Here is an 18,925-nt window from a genome sequence, read left to right as displayed (position 1 = left end):
TAATGAAACAGCCCAGCCCTTGTGATTGGCTGTTTAAGAAGAAGACGTCTGATTGGCTGAAGACGGGCTCCAGTTAAAAAAATGCATGTGTTCTTCTCAGTTGCGCATGACGAGTATCAAAACGATCAACACACTCGTAAGGGGGAATTTGAAATTGGAAGCACATTACAAATGCGCGTAAAACAATTCACACACACATTTGATGAATGTGTTTGTGTTTCGCGTGCTATGTGTTTACGAATCCCACAATGTGTGTGTGTTTCGCGTGCTATGTGTTTACGAATCCCACAATGTGTGTGTGTTTCGCGTGCTATGTGTTTACGAATCCCACAATACGTGTGTGTTTCCTGTTAAATGTGTACGTGTACTTATGAGACTAATCTGACCCCATAGGTATGTAGCAAAATTACAATTCATGATGAGAATAATGAACCAACTAATTACTTTGTACATTATCTACTATATGAGATATTTAAGACACAACATGTTTAATCTCAATTAGGAGTTACCTTCGCACTGCACGCATTGCACACAGATCTGAAAGAAATAGAGAAAACACAAAGTTGAATTCAGATCTCACTTTTTAAAAAAAGTATAATACCGCCGGGAGAAAAACATCCATTCATCCTTCAATCCTCTTTGGTTTATCTGCGGTTGTAATCACAGGGGCAGCATCCTCGGCATTGACCACTTTGCCCTCTTCAATCTGGGGCTTTTCAAGGCAAGTTGAGCCACAGTATATTTATGATAGTGATAGTATTTATTTCTTTTCAATTCAAATGAGTCCCACTGTCCCTGACTGCAGCCCTTTAATCCCAAAAATTGGACACAGTCGATTTTTATCACCCGGCAACTGTGCGCCAAGTAAATTTGCAGGGTTAATTCTTTTGTAATAATTAATTATTTGTTAACTATTTTTGTTTTTAGATAAACCATTGTGTTATTGGTGATATTACACAAATAAACTGTCAAAACTTTAAATCTCCTTGTACTCTGTACAATGACAATAAAGGCTTACTATTCTATTCTATTCTATTGAACCTTTTAAGATAACATGGTTAAAATGAGCAGAATTGTGAATTGCTTTTGTTCTTGTTATTCTTATTATTGGGCTATAATACAGCTATATGACTACTCGCTCACAGTAGTGGTCTCCAGGCTCCCAGCCATCATACAAGTTGGTGTGAGCTGTAAACTTTCAACTGATGAGTAGAAGGTAGATTAGAACGTTATCCCAGAGACTGACAAGCACCGTGATTTCCTTATTTTATCTTATTTTTGCCACCAAGGGTTGCAAACGTTCCAGTTTTGGCTATCAATGGATATAAAAAAATTCATGAGGGACTCCCATATTTTAAACACTGTATATGTAATATTTATTTCAAAATAAAAACAACTTTCTCTGTGTCTGTGAGTGCATGACTGACTGTATGTGTGATGGCGGTTACATGGGACAAAATTAAGAAGAGACCTTTACTGGGAGCGGGTTAGTCAAAAACTGTAATAATACAACCCAATAATAATAAAGTAATATTCCAACACTCCGCTTGCTGCCACTCCACCTAGCATGAATCTCATCTCCCAATCACACCTAATTACCACCACCTGAAACCTGTTAACAGCTGTGCATTTAGGGCACGACCTCCAAACAGTCGGTGTCATATCGTCACCGATTCAACATGCTCCTGCTCAGAGCCATATAAAGAGAGTTGCGACACTCCCATAGGGATCCATTATACGATTTTACTTCTGGGTTTTCCGGGTAGTAGAGGCTCACGTAGTTGCAAACATGGCTTCGACGAGGACGGACCAAATTCATACGAATGGCGGGCTGTAAAGTATATTCGGAGGTAAGTTGATGAAAAAAAAAAAAAACGATCCCTTTTGAATTTTCAACAGTCTGTATTCTATCAGAGGCGCTTTATGATGTGTATGTTGAGCTTTATTTGAATGTGCGTGGCATAATCATACATATATTCTATCTTGGTTGACGAGTGATTTTCTCCTTTTTCTCCTCTGCTAACTGTGAATCTATCGCCAGTGATAAATTCATTAAGTCACTACCTCTTTTAAATTGTCAACTTTTTAAGAGGCCCTTTACCAAGTCGATGCATGACAACCTGTATTCTTTACACCAAAATTTTATGTCATGACCACAAACCCAAACAACAACAACACAAACAAGTGTTTTTATATGTCAATGCGACAAAAAAAAAAAAAAAAACTACCACTTAGAACTTGGAAACAAAATGTTACACGTGCCATTTAATATATTACAACAGGTAGGCGAATCAAGGAAATCTAGACATTCTCTGGAAAAACAGTACAGTAGTTGTAAAAAAAAAACTTAAATCTTTTATTTCAATGCAAGTCGATTTCCCGTGCTAATGCTAACACAGACATGATACTTTCACTCCACAACATGGGAAAGTTCCCTTCTGCATTAGTTTATATACAGGGTGTCCATAAAGTTTCTTTACCATTTCAAAAATTTATTAAAAATTGCAATTGATTATTTTATTCAGATTTGTTCTATTGTAGTCAGCATTTATTGAAGTTTTTATTTTAATTTTATTTTTTTACCTCTTTTAATACACTTCTACATGGGCACCATTAGTTGCACGAAGCACATCAAGACGGTACTCGATTTCTTGCCATGTTCGCTGTAGAATAGCCTCATCAATTGTGGCAATGGCATCAGTAATCCTCCTTCCCTTAAGGTCAGTAATGCAGTGTAATAAAAAACTTTAATAAACACTGAATACAATGGAACAAATCTGAATAAAATATCTAATCAATTTCATTTTTAATATTTTTTTTAAATGGTAAAGAGACTTTATGGACACCCTGTAGTTTTCAATTGTCACATTATCACTCCGAATGTAAAACTAGCACTTACATGTCATGATGCAATGACATAAACAAGTACTTAGATAAGTGATTTTATCCATTTTTCCATAAATGCAATCACCGCTGTCGGCTCAATTGCGAACCATTACAGCGCTGCTTGTGATTGGAACTACTCACGCCCTACATGAACCACCCGCGGCGACATTAGAGTGTCGTAACCCTCTTTACATGGCCCTGCTCATTAACAGTCCTTGACAGACCATCGCTTCAGACTTGGTTGACGAGTGATTTTCTCCTTTTTCTCCTCTGCTAACTGTGAATCTATCGCCAGTGATAAATTCATTAAGTCACTACCTCTTTTAAATTGTCAACTTTTTAAGAGGCCCTTTACCAAGTCGATGCATGACAACCTGTATTCTTTACACCAAAATTTTATGTCATGACCACAAACCCAAACAACAACAACACAAACAAGTGTTTTTATATGTCAATGCGACAAAAAAAAAAAAAACTACCACTTAGAACTTGGAAACAAAATGTTACACGTGCCATTTAATATATTACAACAGGTAGGCGAATCAAGGAAATCTAGACATTCTCTGGAAAAACAGTACAGTAGTTGTAAAAAAAAAACTTAAATCTTTTATTTCAATGCAAGTCGATTTCCCGTGCTAATGCTAACACAGACATGATACTTTCACTCCACAACATGGGAAAGTTCCCTTCTGCATTAGTTTATATACAGGGTGTCCATAAAGTTTCTTTACCATTTCAAAAATTTATTAAAAATTGCAATTGATTATTTTATTCAGATTTGTTCTATTGTAGTCAGCATTTATTGAAGTTTTTATTTTAATTTTATTTTTTTACCTCTTTTAATACACTTCTACATGGGCACCATTAGTTGCACGAAGCACATCAAGACGGTACTCGATTTCTTGCCATGTTCGCTGTAGAATAGCCTCATCAATTGTGGCAATGGCATCAGTAATCCTCCTTCCCTTAAGGTCAGTAATGCAGTGTAATAAAAAACTTTAATAAACACTGAATACAATGGAACAAATCTGAATAAAATATCTAATCAATTTCATTTTTAATATTTTTTTTAAATGGTAAAGAGACTTTATGGACACCCTGTAGTTTTCAATTGTCACATTATCACTCCGAATGTAAAACTAGCACTTACATGTCATGATGCAATGACATAAACAAGTACTTAGATAAGTGATTTTATCCATTTTTCCATAAATGCAATCACCGCTGTCGGCTCAATTGCGAACCATTACAGCGCTGCTTGTGATTGGAACTACTCACGCCCTACATGAACCACCCGCGGCGACATTAGAGTGTCGTAACCCTCTTTACATGGCCCTGCTCATTAACAGTCCTTGACAGACCATCGCTTCAGACCCAGAAGCTCAACCTGTCCTGCTTGACCAGACCACCCCAGTCCTACAGTTCCTGACTGCTTTCATTGCCTGCCAAACACTAATAAAATCCTGTTTTTGTGATAAGCAACTGGTTCCCCCATCTTGTACTTGGCACTTGTAGCAAAGGAAACATTTTCAATTTTTTTATTTTATAAAAAAATATACTGTATATATTTTTTTTATTTGAGTATATATTTTTTGATTAATACACACATCTACCTCTGTGTGGGGTGTGTGTGTGTTTGTGGTGTGTGTATATCCCCAAATCACAACAAATGTCTCAAAGGGCTTCACAAGCCCTTTCTTTAAAAGGCTGATTAAGAGTTTTTAGGGAAAAATGTCAGGCTTCTGAAATTACATTGATTTTCATGCACTCGATATTTAGTTAGACCTGATTTTTCATGAATCCTCAATGCGCAGGGCATAAAGCCAATCAACCTGTGGCTAAGTGTAAGTATAATAGACCCAGGTTGCTTTGATAAGTAACGCCCAACTACCTTCGGGTACCAGGTCCCGCAAGAAAATTAAATCGGCACCACTACATGGCATGTCATCACTAACTGGAAAGACTACCTTAACTTCCAAGGAAAAGCATGAACTTTCTCTTAAGCTCAGGTAAGACACTTCTGACTTTTTCTCTGGTTCAGGGGTAGCTTGACACGAGAGATTTAATATTTGTAGCCATTCTATTTGTCCGTGTGACTTCATCAACAGGCTGCTCCTTGAGAGGTGTAAGTTTCCTCAAAAACATGCATGGTAAGCTGACTGAAAACTCAAAATTGTCCCATGGTAAGAGTGTGTGTGTGTTAATTTTTGTTTGTCTCATTCTGCCCTGCAATAGGCTGGCAACCAATTCAGCATGTACCCTGACTACTGCCCATAGTTAGCTGGGAATAGGCTCCACCATCCCCGTGACTGTCGTGAGGATATGTGGCTTGGAAGATGAATGAATGATTCAATATAATGTGTGAGTTGACTGGAAAAAGATCTTTTAATTATCCCTTCAGATAAAACCAACCAACAAGCAGTGAAATTCTTTACCTTTTACATAACAAGCAGGAAGATGGCCAAGAGAAAATGGGGAACTTCACTCTGCAGCAGCAGCAAACCTGAAAAAAAAAAACACACACTTGATGTATTTTAAGAAGTACCATATTGAATCATTTCGATGAAAGTCAGGATTACTTTGCCTTTTTTCAGGTTATTGTAAAGTTCTTTACTCTGAAGAAATTTCTCCATTTCCGCTTTGACCAACACTCTCCGTACGTTGATGACCTCATCCACTGTTAAGGCAAGACTATCCACTGGGTGGCTGAATTCCTCCTGGACACACTGATGAGCAGGCAAATCCATTCATTCATTCATTATTGTTGGTGCCATCATAGATGTTACATATTTATAAGCATGCACGCCCGCACATGGTGCTGTCAAGCAATCAACATTTTTAATCGCGAATAATCTCATGCGGTCCATAGTTTACGCGCGATTATTCGCAGTTTTGGGGGGGATTTTTTAAAAATGCAAAAATGATAATTTGGTTTTAAATACACCTAACACAGGAGTGGACCATTGTGCTAACTTTTCAAAATTTAAATTTTGTGTGACGATTCATGTTTATATTGAATCTGTGTACAAATTCTGTCGATCATTTTGTGCACTAATAAAACAAAGGGTTTTCCATTAATTTCTAAACCCAAACACAACGAAAACTGCATGGTCACTAAATCAAATTTTAACCTGTTTAAAGACATTTTTAAAAATTAAACACATTCACTTAGATATTAGCTTGCTAGCTTAGCTATATCTGTTTTTGAAAAGCTTTTTTTTTTTTTTGAACCGTTCGGTGAATGCATTTGTGAAACTCGTGGGGTTGGTACCTTTAGCTAAATGAAGAGCCCCTGATTTAATGTATATTTTCTTCAAGTTTTCGATTTGAAATATTAAAGTGTATTTTTTTCAGGCATATAGTATCATTCTAAAGAACATGTAAGTAACAATTTTATGCCCAGGTTTTTGCTTCAGTGACCGCCAGGGCCGCGTACCCCTTGGCCTCCCGATACCGGAAAGTATCGTCATGAAATGAACGCTTTATATTCGTGCTTCATTCTAGGGTGTAACTGTAAATCACTCTGTATAGATTGGTTGAACAACAATCAATCAAATGAATAGAAATGCCAAACTTCATTAGATATTGGCTGCCATTTTGTTAAAAAAATGGTCTCCAGCAGGGCCGGAGTGGGACTCATTTTCAGCCCTGGAGATTCATGCAACAGATCGACCCACCTTGTATCATGACTTACCGGATTAAAATACAGTGATCCCTCGTTTTTTGCGGTTAATGGGGATCAGAACCCGCAGCTATAAGTGAAAAATCGCGAAGTAGCGTTTGGCATTTGTTTTTCTCAACGCAAACATTTTATATTATATATATATATACCTATATATGGCGGCACGGTGGCTGAGTGGTTAGCACGTCTGCCTCACAGTTCTAAGATCAAGGGTTCAATCCCGGGCTTCGGCCTTCCTGTGTGGAGTTTGCATGTTCTCCCCGTGCCTGCGTGGGTTTCCTCCGGGAACTCCGGTTTCCTCCCACATCCCAAAAACATGCATGGTAGGCTGATTGAACACTCTAAATTGCCCGTAGGTATGAGTGTGTGCGTGAATGGTTGTATGTCTCCTTGTGCCCTGCAATTGGCTGGCAACCAGTTCAGGGTGTCCCCTGCCTACTGCCCCGAGTTAGCTGGGATAGGCTCCAGCACCTCCGTGACCCTCGTGAGGAAAAGCGGCATGGAAAATGAATGAATGAATGAATGAATACCTATATAATGATATATTTAAGTTTTAAATAGACTCATTAGCTAAGGAGTTGACCAATGTGCTTACCTTATGAAATTCAAATTTAAGCCTCATTAGAAACAGGTGCTGGGCAACTTTACACTTGTAAAGATAAATTAAACCTCAGTTGTAAAATGGGCTGCATGAATGAAGGAAGAGTGGTTAGCATGTTGGCTCACAGTTCTGAGATCGAGGGCTTAAGCAGGGGTCAAGTGTGTGTGTTGGGGTGTACAATCTATAAAAAGTGTATTTTTAACATTTCTGCATGAAGTCATCTAATGTGATCTGATCTTTGTCAAAATCACACGGATGAAAAAACAGTGTCTGCTTTAACAAAACCACCCAAACATTTATAGGTTTTCATATTTTAATGAGGATAGCATGCAAACAATGACAGAATGGGGAAAAATAAGTTAGTGAACCCTCGGCCAAAGGAGACTTAAAGAGCAATGGAAACCAATTTTTAACCAACGAATTTAAGTCAGGTCTGTGCCCAATCACTGACGAGTTGTTTAATGCTGCCCTGCCCACTATAAAACACACACCTGGTAAGAATTGTCTTGATGAGAAGCATTGTATGATGTGCATCATGGCTCAATTAAAAGAGGGGTCTGACGACCTACGATCAAGGATTGTTGATTTGTATAAAGCTGGTAAAAGGTACAAAACCAACTCTAAAAGTCTGGATGTTCATCAATCGACAGTCAGAGAAGTTGTCTACAAACTGAGAGAATTTGGCACCATTGCCTCTCTCCCAAGGAGTGGCGGTCCACCACGAATTCAGCGCGGAATACTCAGAGGTAAAAAAGAACCCTAGAGTGTCTGCTAAAGATTTACACAAATCACTGACACAGTCCAATATCTATGTGCACACATAAACTATATGTAATACTATGGCCAAGAATGGTGTTCATGTGAGGACTCCACGGAGGAAGCCACTGCTGTCTAAAAAAAACCTTGTTGCTCATTTAATGTTCGCAAAAATGCTCTTAGACACTCCACAAAGGTTTTGGCTCAATATTTGGTGGACTGATGAAACCAAAGTTGAATTGTCTGGGAGTAACACACAATATCATGTGTGGAGGCAAAATGGAACAGCTCACCAACATCAACATCTCATCCGCAAGCATGGTGGGAGCAGCATCATGATTTGTGGCTGTTTTGCTTCCTCACTTCCTGGACAACTTGCAATCATTAATAGAAGAATGAATTCAAAAGTTCATCAGGATGTTTTGCAGGAAAACCTGAGGCCGTCTGTCAGACAGTTGAAGCTAAAAAGAGAATGAATGCTGCAACAAGACAATGATCCAAAACACAGAAGTAAATCAACTTCAGAATGTTTTGAGAAGAACAAAATACACGTTTTAGAGTGGCAAAGTCAAAGGCCAGACTTGAACCCTATTCAGATGCACTGGCATGACTTAAAGACAGAGAGTCATGCCAGACATCCCAGTAATCTGACTGAACGACAACAGTTTTGGAGAGAAGAATGGGCCAACATTAGTCCTGATCGATGTGCCAGACTGATCTGCAGCTACAGGAAGCGTTTGGTTGAATTTATTGCTGCCAAAAGGGGGGCCACAAAATATTAAATGTGATGGTTCACTTACTTATTTTCCCCCTTCTGTCATTGTATGCATACTATCCTCATTTAAATATATGAACCTATAAATGTTGGGTGGTTTTAGTTAAAGCAGACACTGTTTTTTCATCTGTGTGATTTTGACAAAGATCAGATCACATTTGATGGTTATGTTATGCAGACATGTGAGAAATTCCAAACGGTTCAGATAATTTTTCATTCCACTGTATGTACATAATACTGTATTAAATCGCTCGAATCCAATCGAAATTAAATTGTGGCAGACTTTGTAATACCAGCAGTTATTCAACTGGCATCCAAAGAATCGATACTGTATTGTATCGTCATGAAATCTGTGATTCACAAACCCTTTAAATAAGTTCTATTTACGCTACCATCTCTCACCATCCACTGATGCTCGTCATCTGTCATGAGGTTGAATGGCTTTTCACGATCCTCTCTTGCCTCACTTAGGGCCAAGTGTGTTTGGTGAGGTGACACCCATCCAAGTAGTGGAACGGATGCTGGAGCACAGATTGGGAAATGGAAAATTGACAAATATATGAATTGGTTGATCATGAAATAGAAATGATAAAACTAATAACTAAATAAAACAACCTCCCCCCCACCAAAAAATAGTCAATACCACTAATTTAAACTATCACTACACTTTTTCAATTTTAATTTAAAAAGAGGCACTTAAGTCGTTTTCCAATATTTGTCACTGTTTCATGTAAAAGTTTGAAATGTGAACGCCCTGGTTGACGTGTATTGCCTAAGTAGGTTTTTGTTTGATTACAATTAATTTTGTTGTCTGGTATTCTCTGATCACACTGTGCCTTATTATGCAAGTACCTGACCTCTTCGTTATCCTCCACGCATACTAACATCAGGGACATCTAGGAGGCAAGCAAATTTGTCTCGAGTTGGCCTCTTCCTGGTTCTAATCTGAGCCACACCAAGAATACTATATATAAATAATGCAGTATTTAAAGTTATACATGTGCATTTGCAATAATTTTGTCGCATGACCAGTTCCTGTCTTCATCACTTTTTTCTTTTGACTCAAACACGCCCTTCCGCCAGTCGACATTTACCCGGCTGGGAGCCATTTTGCCCAGCTTGCTCGCCGGCAACAGTCTGCCTCCTTGCCCGGTCCTTGATCGACTTTAGGCATCCCTTTAATCACTTCTGAACATTTGAAAGTGGAAGATGACCTCCTGCCGATGAAGTGTGTGAGTGTGTTGGCGTCAAGTGAATTACAGGTACTCCCCGGGTTACTACGTAACTGTTTTTTTTTTTTTTTTTTTAATTATTGTTATTATTTTTTTAAATAATGTTGACTTTTGTTTTGTGGTGCATGCTTTTATTTTGGCGCAGGAAGCTTAGAGCAGGTTTTACTTCCACACGCAAGTAAGAGCGCATGTACACACAAAGAAGAACCTATTTGCTAAGGGTGTCAACAATAATCGATGCGGCGATGCATCCGGATGTGGGGCACGGACGATTCGATTCGATGCGGGCAACAAGCCGGATCGATTCAGCGCATTTTAAAATATATAAGTACGTCCAAAAATCTTCCCTGCGCAATTCCGGTGATGCAATGGATTTTATTTCCCCATTTGTATTATTATTCTCATGTTTAATTTTTTACACACCGCATAACTCTGGTCAAGTTTCCCACCAACCTCGTAGAAGCCAAAATGTCTCCAGATGTCTGCTTTTCATGTGTTAAGTGCATCAATAATCTTTCTCGCTCCCACTTTCTCCGCTTCAGCCATTGTTATGTTATGTCCTATCTCTCTGCTCTCTCGATTAGAGCTTAGTTTGGGCCTAAAAAATCCAGCCCGACCCGACCCGGCCCCGTGTATTAAAGGCCGAGAGTCCGAAATTTTAAGTTTTATTTGTAGGCTCAAACACCCGAACCCCCCCCCCCCCGAAAATGTACGTTTCAATTGTAGGCCCGAGCCCGTTTTATTTGTGAGGGTTCAGCAGGAGGAGCAAATGCGGGGATGCAATGCGTGGTTGCGTTTTGTGTGATCACAACTTGGACGATGCCTATGTGCATCATGTTAAATTAAAACCTCTCTTTTGTAACAAATTCTCCCAGATAAACAAGACTGTAAGATGCATATTCAATAAACATTTATATCGTTTATATTTGTGTGTCTGTTCTATCAGGTGGATAGTTCATGCGTCAATTCGTCGGCAAAATGCAATAGACATTTATTTCAATTTCTTCGAATTGGCAGAAAAAAACGCAAGTTTTCTTAATGTTTAAATAGTCCACATATTTTTATTATAATTATAAATGCATTTACACAACGAAATAAAGCTGGAAAGGTTTAAATATATTTCTGTGTGGGATATAGTGCTCACTATATGCGCCTCTCTGACAAGGAGAGGAACAGCAGCATATTCAAAAATAAAAAATACTTTTAAATAACATTCTTTATTTTAATGACTCGCATCAGAACACAAAAAAGAACAACCTGCCTTAAGGAGCACTGAAACAAAATAATGACGTTTTAAGGAACACCATGAACTCCACGATGTCCTGCTTAGCACGAAGAGGTGCAGCCCTTGAAATAAATGATAATAACGATGTTTGACTAATATCTTTTAGGCCAGTACAGTTTTTAAAATGCCTGCTCAGCGTCAATGTGCCAGTCTTTCTGCTCTCGTACGCAGAGCAAAGCGCCACATTTGTTGCATTCGGCAAGGCCGACAGTTTTCTGTAACATCTTCCACTATCAATTTAAATCCTTTCCACACACCACTCGTGGATTCTTGCCTTTTCAATCCCACCGTCTTTAGTTTGCTTTTCACCTCTTGCAGCTCTATATCGAAATTCAAAAAGGAAATACCAGGATGCAGTGTTGCAGACTCGCGGAGAGCGCCAAGAGCGGGTGGGGAAGATTAAAAGGAGGGCGGGGCCACGGCGTTCATGTGCGCAAACAACGCACTGGCTCATGTTTGTGATTACAAAAGCGCCTTCTCTCTGTTTCATCCAATTTATTTATTTTATAACAAGTATTCCTTAGTTTAACATCCATACATTCTTTTAGTATACAAATATATATTTATTTTAAAAAAACGTTAGTGAGAGTGAAGTCCGGCCCGATCCGACCCGAACGTAAATTGACATTTTGGGCCCGACCCGGCCTGAAATTCGGTCGGGTTGGGTTCAGATCCGGGCTCAAGATCTAGGCTCAACTGTAGCGGGAGCTACCTTACATTCAAATATCAATCAATTCCCTGGATTGTTATTGCGATAAAGATGCTGCTGCACTACAATATTTTCTTTGTCGTTTTCTTTAATATTTACTTGAATATTTTTATTGATGGGTCGTTGTGACTAAAATACAATGACTGTTATTACTGATTTTGCACAGGAGTTCAGATGTCGCACTGTGTGAAAGGCTGCTAGTGTGTGTAAAAAAAAAAAAAAAAAAAAAAAAAAAAAAAAAGAGAAAGCACAAATTAAATGCTGTGATCTGTTTTTATATATATATATATATATCTGAAAGTATACTATTTTCATGTGACTTCAACCAGGAGTGACACAAGAGCCAATAAAAATTTGTTTAATGTCTGATCGCTTGTGCTGCCTCATGATTCACGAAAAATATGCTTTGCTTTAGAATTTTAATTCATCCCAGGCTTTAATGCATCGCGATGCATTGCCGAATCGAATTGTGACCCTCTGAATCGAATCGAATTGGATCGAATCGAATCCTGGCCCTCCGAATCGTAATCGAATCGAATCGTGAGGGCAGTGCCGATGCACACCTCTATTTGCTCACACGAAGAAGAGCGCACGGGCACATACGAGGACAGGCGCATTTGCTCCAATGAAGAAGTCGCACAGCCGAGGGAGAGAGAAGGGAAAGATTACAGCTACAAGCCTACGCGCACATTTGTTGCTTGTGAAGCATCCAAAGAGGAAATTCCCCTTTTGTACTGTTTATATGAGTTTTCAATTGTGGTCAAATACATGGGGCGAGTTTATGTGATTGTTTTTGATGATGTGCAAACGCTAACTGATAAATGCTAATCGTTTGTGTGGATATTGCTGTATCAGCAACTACAAAAAAAAATAAAAAAAATAATGAATTAGTTCAAAAGTGCAGCTCATTAGCATTCAGAACCACTAAAACAAATGGATAAAAAACATTGTGGTGGTCAGTAAATGTTACTTTTATAGACCCTACCCACCGACGTCACAAAATCACGTGCTCGCTGTATGGTTCCACCCCCTTGTCCGTCATTTTGTGTCTGTATTATCAATGGTCTCAATTGATCGAGCAATTTATAATGCATTTCATGGAAGACCCGGTGCTTTCGGATGCCGTAAACTCACTTGATGCGTTGCATAAAAGGCGTTATGTGGAAAAGCTTCAGTTTATCCATTCGCCAGATCCATATTTGATGCCTAAATCGATGTTTTTCGACCCGCTGTCTCCGCCGTATTTGCCTGACATCTGCTAGCTACCCTGATATGTACAACTATCTTGTCCACACAAAATCAGCCTATTCTCACGAAAGTTTGAAAAACTTTAAGAGCTTGGAGGCTTATAAATACTTTGGTGCTGGTTGGGTGAAACAGGTCCTCGTCCACGAAAATTCGGCAGGAATCTACCTTGTGCTTGGAAAGGTGAGTTACGAAATTTTCAATTCAAAATCTTTTGTTATTGCTAACATCCACTGTCAAGTCTAATGTATTTCATGTCGTTTGTCAATGGAGTTAGGGCTTTTAATGTTTATATGGTTTAGCGATAGCACTCTCACTACATACATACGTGTATGTTGTCGGCGATTAGCCTAGCAATGATCTTAATTGTGGTTGTCAGCCCAAAACCCTCTAAATATATATTAAATGCATCTTACCAGATATAAAATGACTACTACATAATCTGTGGTAATCGTTTGGAACCCAGTTTTCTCGTCGAATTGCAGCAGCCCATCTCGCTCTCTTCTCTCCGGGTCTCTCGGAATCCGGTAGAACTTCAAGTCTCTCCGTCTATCTTCTCTGTTATTGCAACCGACCGCCACACACGCCTTCACCATTTTGATTATTAATGTTAACGAGCAGAAAAACACGTCGTAAATAGGAGGAATGTACGTAGCCGTAACAGGTAAACATGATGTGTTGACGGACAATTGGGCGGCACCAGTCAGGAGGAAGGAGTTGTGACGTCACGTGGGTAGGGTCTATAGAGCAAGTGCAGGGAAATAAATATAGAATCACTCTACTCTGAAGAAAAAAATACTTAAAAATACTCCATTTTGAGTAAATAATACAGACACACCCAGTCAATTTCTTTTCCTTAATTGGGCCCCTGCCTCAGATTAGATCTGCTCGTTAGTCAGCAGTTAAACACAGTGCAGTAATAAAGCTACATGGGATGGAGGAGGGGAGCATGCTGTGACGTCGTTACTCGCGAGACTCCGTAGACGCATGACCCAATCAACTCGCTAGGCTAGCAAGTAACTTTGCTCGAGAAGACTTCAACTAATTTTTGCCTCAGATTTTTCACAATCGTGATTCACCTTTTTTCTCCGACTCCGCCACACATCAAGGAAACGCCATGGCAACATCTAGCCAACGCAGTGATCTCCCGGCGAAGCGTAAAAAGGCAGATTCTATTGATTCGGCTACATCGACCGACGACTTGTTGTTCGCAAGCCCCCCCAAATACACAAAGTCAATTAGCGAGGGAATTGGATCAATCGATAAGAAAATATCGATTGCATTAGAAATCCTTCAAGCCGAGATTAAAGATTTAAAAGAAAGCCTCGTGTTTACACAGCACGAGGTAACGTCTCTCAAATCGCAAAACGCTATACTTAGAGACGCCTTCGAGACGACGACAGGAGCATTAGAAGCTATTAAAAAAGAGAACAAGATAATGAAGGAATCAATGTTAGACATCCAATCAAGGAGCATGAGGGACAATTTAATTTTCTCTGGCATCGAAGAAAACACAGTAGACAAACCAGAAGCCCTCGTTAAGTCATTTATGGCAACATCTCTCGAGCTGCCCAAGCAAATGGTGGATTCGATAAAGTTACGAGGGTACACCGTCTTGGGAAGCCAAGAGGAAGCGGTCCGCGTCCAATAATCGCTAAGTTCGAGCTCTACCAGCAGAAAGTACTGGTGAAATCCAAAGGAAGAGAATTACAAGGAACAAGATTCGGTATGAATGATCATTTCCCGCGCGAGATCAACGAAAGACGGGAAATCCTCTATCTAATTCTGAAGCGGTCCAGAGCAGAGGGCAAACGTGCGATTATCACAGTCGACAAACTTTACATTGATGGTCAACTATATCGAGACCAAGTGCTCACCCCACTGCTATTCTGACCGTAACTAATGCCTAAATATTTCTATTATGCATACAATGCTGAATGTAGCTTACTTGATTTAAGTAAGAATTATGTATAGATTAGGGATGCTTAATACTTAGTTTGCTATTCCTAAACACTTCCAGTATGCATATAATGCTGAATTAAATTGTTTTGGTTTGAGTAAGGCACATATGTAGATTAGGGCTGCATGATAATTATTTTGCCTGTAACTTCGAAACACTTTCAGTTCGTATATAATGCTGAATTAAGTTTTTTGTTTGAGCAAGGCACATGTGTAGATTAGGATTGCATGATAATCACTTTGTCTGTACTTCCTAAACATTTCTAATATGTACATGATCCCGTATTAAGTCGATTTTATTTCAACAATGCACACGTACAGATCAGGGTTGCATGATAATCACTTAGTCTTTGAGTCTACGCATGTCTCACACTACACATTTCTGTACTGGCGCTCATATCTTTTTTTCTGGGTTATTTGTTTCACCTTTTCCACACGCTGTTTTCAAACACACACTAAGTACACGCTTTAAAATTGTAATGTTTAGTGTTGATGCTACCCATGTATTTACTCCTTCTAACAACTTCTTAATGTCGTGTGAATTATGCCAAGCTGTTTACAAAAAATTGCATTCAGTTCTATTAGAATTTGATTTATTATTTATTATTATTATTATTTTTATTATTATTTATTATTTATTATTACACACTCGTATGGCTTCTAATGAATGTGAATGGTTGATGACATTCAGGACCGAATATTATAACACATCCTGAGATCATTACTTTCCTTAAGATACTTATAAATATCCGTATATGACATACAGTTGTGGTCAAAAGTTTACATACACTTGTGAAGAACATAATGTCATGGCTCTCTTGAGTTTCCAGTTATTTCTACAGCTCAGATTTTTCTCTGATTGAGTGATTGGAACAGATACTTCTTTGTCACAAAAAAAAAAAAAAACATTCATGAAGTTTGGTTTGTTTGTGACTTTATTATGGGTGAACAGAAAAAAGTGATCAAATCTGCTGGGTCAAAAATATACATACAGCAGCGCTAATATTTGGTAACATGTCCCTTGGCCATTTTCACTTCAATTAGGCGCTTTTGGTAGCCATCCACAAGCTTCTGGCAAGCTTCTGGTTGAATCTTTGACCACTCCTCTTGACAGAATTGGTGCAGTTCAGTTAAATTTGATGGCTTTCTGACATGGACTTGTTTCTTCAGCATTGTCCACAAGTTCTCAATGGGACTTTGGGAAGGCCATTCGAAAACCTTAATTCTAGCCTGATTTAGCCATTCCATTACCTCTTTTGATGTGTGTTTGGTGTCATTGTCCTGTTGGAACACCCAACTGCGCCCAAGACCCAATCTTCGGGCTGATGACGTTAGGTTATCTTGAAGAATTTGAAGGTAATCCTCCTTCTTCATTATCCCATTTACTCTCTGTAAAGCACCAGTTCCATTGGTAGCAAAACAGCCCCACAGCATAATACTACCACCACCGTGCTTGACGGTAGGCATGGTGTACTTGGGGTTAAAAGCCTCACCTTTTCTCCTCCAAACATATTGCTGGGCATTGTGGCCAAACAGCTCGATTTTTACCACAGAACTTTCCTCCAGAAGGTCTTATTTTTGTCCATGTGATCAGCAGCAAACTTCAGTCGAGCCTTAAGGTGCCGCTTTTGGAGCAAGGGCGTCCTTCTTGCACGGCAGCCTCTCAGTCCATGGAGATGCAAAACACGCTTGACTGTGGACACTGACACCTGTGTTCCAGCAGCTTCTAATTCTTGGCAGATCTGCTTTTTGGTGATTCTCGGTTGAACCTTCACCCTCCTGACCAATTTTCTCTCAGCAGCAGGTGATAGCTTGCGTTTTCTTCCTGATCGTGGCAGTGACAAAACAGCGCCATGCACTTTATACTTACAAACAATTGTTTGCACTGTTGCTCTTGGGACCTGCAGCTGCTTTGAAATGGCTCCAAGTGACTTTCCTGACTTGTTCATGTCAATGATTGTTCAAGTCAATAATCCCTCACAAGAAATTGCTAATTCGTGTTGCTGTATGTATATTTTTGACTCAGCAGATTTGATCACTTTTTCTGTTAACCCATAATAAAGTCATAAAAGAACCAAACTTCATGAATGTTTTTTGTAACAAAGAAGTATCTGTTCCAATCACTCTATCGGAGAAAAATCAGAGTTGTAGAAATAACTGGAAACTCAAGAGAGCCATGACATCATGTTCTTCACAAGTGTATGTAAACTTTTGACCACAACTGTATATATTTTTTTTCATTATTAAATTTATTAGGATCATGGAAGCTTCCACTTGGGGAAAATATATACATACAGTATATCCTGTATATACATAATATAATAAAAATATACAGTACTGTGCAAAAGTTTTAAGCAGGTGTCCTGCCTAAAACTTTTGCACAGTACTGTATAAAAATTTTGTTTCATTTAATGTGAATGGCTTCCGATCGCAGGCAAAGAGAACTAAAATTATGGAATACATCACCAAATTAAAGGCAGACCTTTTCTTTATGCAAGAATCACATCTAGCCAAATCCGAAGAGAAATATCTTAAACACTCAAATTTTAACTTGATGCATTCAGCCAGCTATAACAGCAGACTAAGAGGAGTATCAATATTAATAAATAAAAGAATGTCATTCACATTAAATAATGCAATTGCAGACCCGGAAGGTAGATTCATAATAGTACAAGCTACCATAAGTAATAAACTGTTCGCATTAGTGAACACATATGCCCCAAATAACGAGGATACACAGTTCTTCCACAGTATCTTTGGTAAATTGAGTGACATGTCAGTGAACTCAACAATTATTATAGGAAGGGACTTTAACACAACACTTGATCCAAGTATAGATAGCTCCAATTTTAAACTCACTAAACAGTCACAAACTGCAAGAACCATTAGGAAATATATGGACGATTTCGGCTTAAGTGACGTTTGGAGAGCAACATATTTAACAAAAAGGGAATATACCTTTCAATCCCTAGCCCATGGTTCGTGTTCAATAATCGATTTTTTTTCTAGCGAATAATTCCGCTATTAATATTTCGCCAAGAATACATCCAATAATCATCAGTGATCATGCACCAATTTCTCTAGCCCTTAAAATTGACTCCCGCACGATACCCCACGCAACCTGGCGCTGTAATGATTCCTTATTAGATGACCCAGCATTTGATACATTCATTAAGAAAGAATGGAGAGACTTTATGGAACTTAATGATTCCCCAAACATCTCACCATCATTGCTTTGGGAAACAGGAAAATGCGTAATTCGAGGCAAGATTATCTCATATTCGTCATATAAAAAAAAAAAAACAAGAGCAGAAGTTGGAAAACGAATTAGAAATAAAAATCAAACAACTGACGGAAGAATTCGCCAAGAATTCCATAGACAATACCATAAAAGAACTTTTCAGCGCCAAAGAACGGCTCAATAGTATTCTGTCTAAAAAAACTCAGTTTCTGTTACAACAACTACAATATACCAACTTTGAGCATAATAACAAATCCGGGAAATATTTAGCAAACCAACTCGAACGTAACAAAGAAAAAACATTAATTACAACAATACAAGATTCAGCCAGCATAACAACACAATCACCAGAAAAAATTAACGAAACTTTCTATAGCTACTACAAAAACTTATGATCGTTTGTCACCGAGTATAACGAAGAAGACATTGATTTATTCATTAGTAATCTTGACATCCCCCAAATAACTTTAGAAAGCCAACAATTGCTAGATACCCCACTTACCCTCGCTGAATTATGGAATGCCGTAAAGGACATGCCAACAGGTCGCGCACCG

At 38.7% G+C, this 18,925-nt stretch overlaps 1 protein-coding gene across 5 annotated transcripts in view; it reads right to left on the bottom strand.

The window, feature by feature from the left end:
• Positions 1-18,925, bottom strand: part of spire2 (spire-type actin nucleation factor 2) — an 86,340-nt gene that overhangs the window by 21,221 nt on the left and 46,194 nt on the right. For 4 of the 5 annotated variants that reach the window (XM_057837656.1, XM_057837657.1, XM_057837660.1 and 1 more), the window contains 4 exons: positions 9,103-9,221; positions 5,466-5,612; positions 5,322-5,389; positions 510-537 (listed from right to left, as the gene is read on the bottom strand). In XM_057837656.1, coding sequence (XP_057693639.1) covers positions 510-537; positions 5,322-5,389; positions 5,466-5,612; positions 9,103-9,221 — 362 coding nt within the window. The remainder of the gene's footprint in view (positions 1-509; positions 538-5,321; positions 5,390-5,465; positions 5,613-9,102; positions 9,222-18,925) is intronic. The other variant, XM_057837659.1, reaches the window with a different exon arrangement.

The sequence above is a fragment of the Corythoichthys intestinalis genome, chromosome 5, assembly GCF_030265065.1.
Source record: "Corythoichthys intestinalis isolate RoL2023-P3 chromosome 5, ASM3026506v1, whole genome shotgun sequence".
Taxonomy (NCBI): Eukaryota; Metazoa; Chordata; class Actinopteri; order Syngnathiformes; family Syngnathidae; genus Corythoichthys; species Corythoichthys intestinalis.
This window is presented reverse-complemented; position numbering and strand designations above follow the sequence as displayed.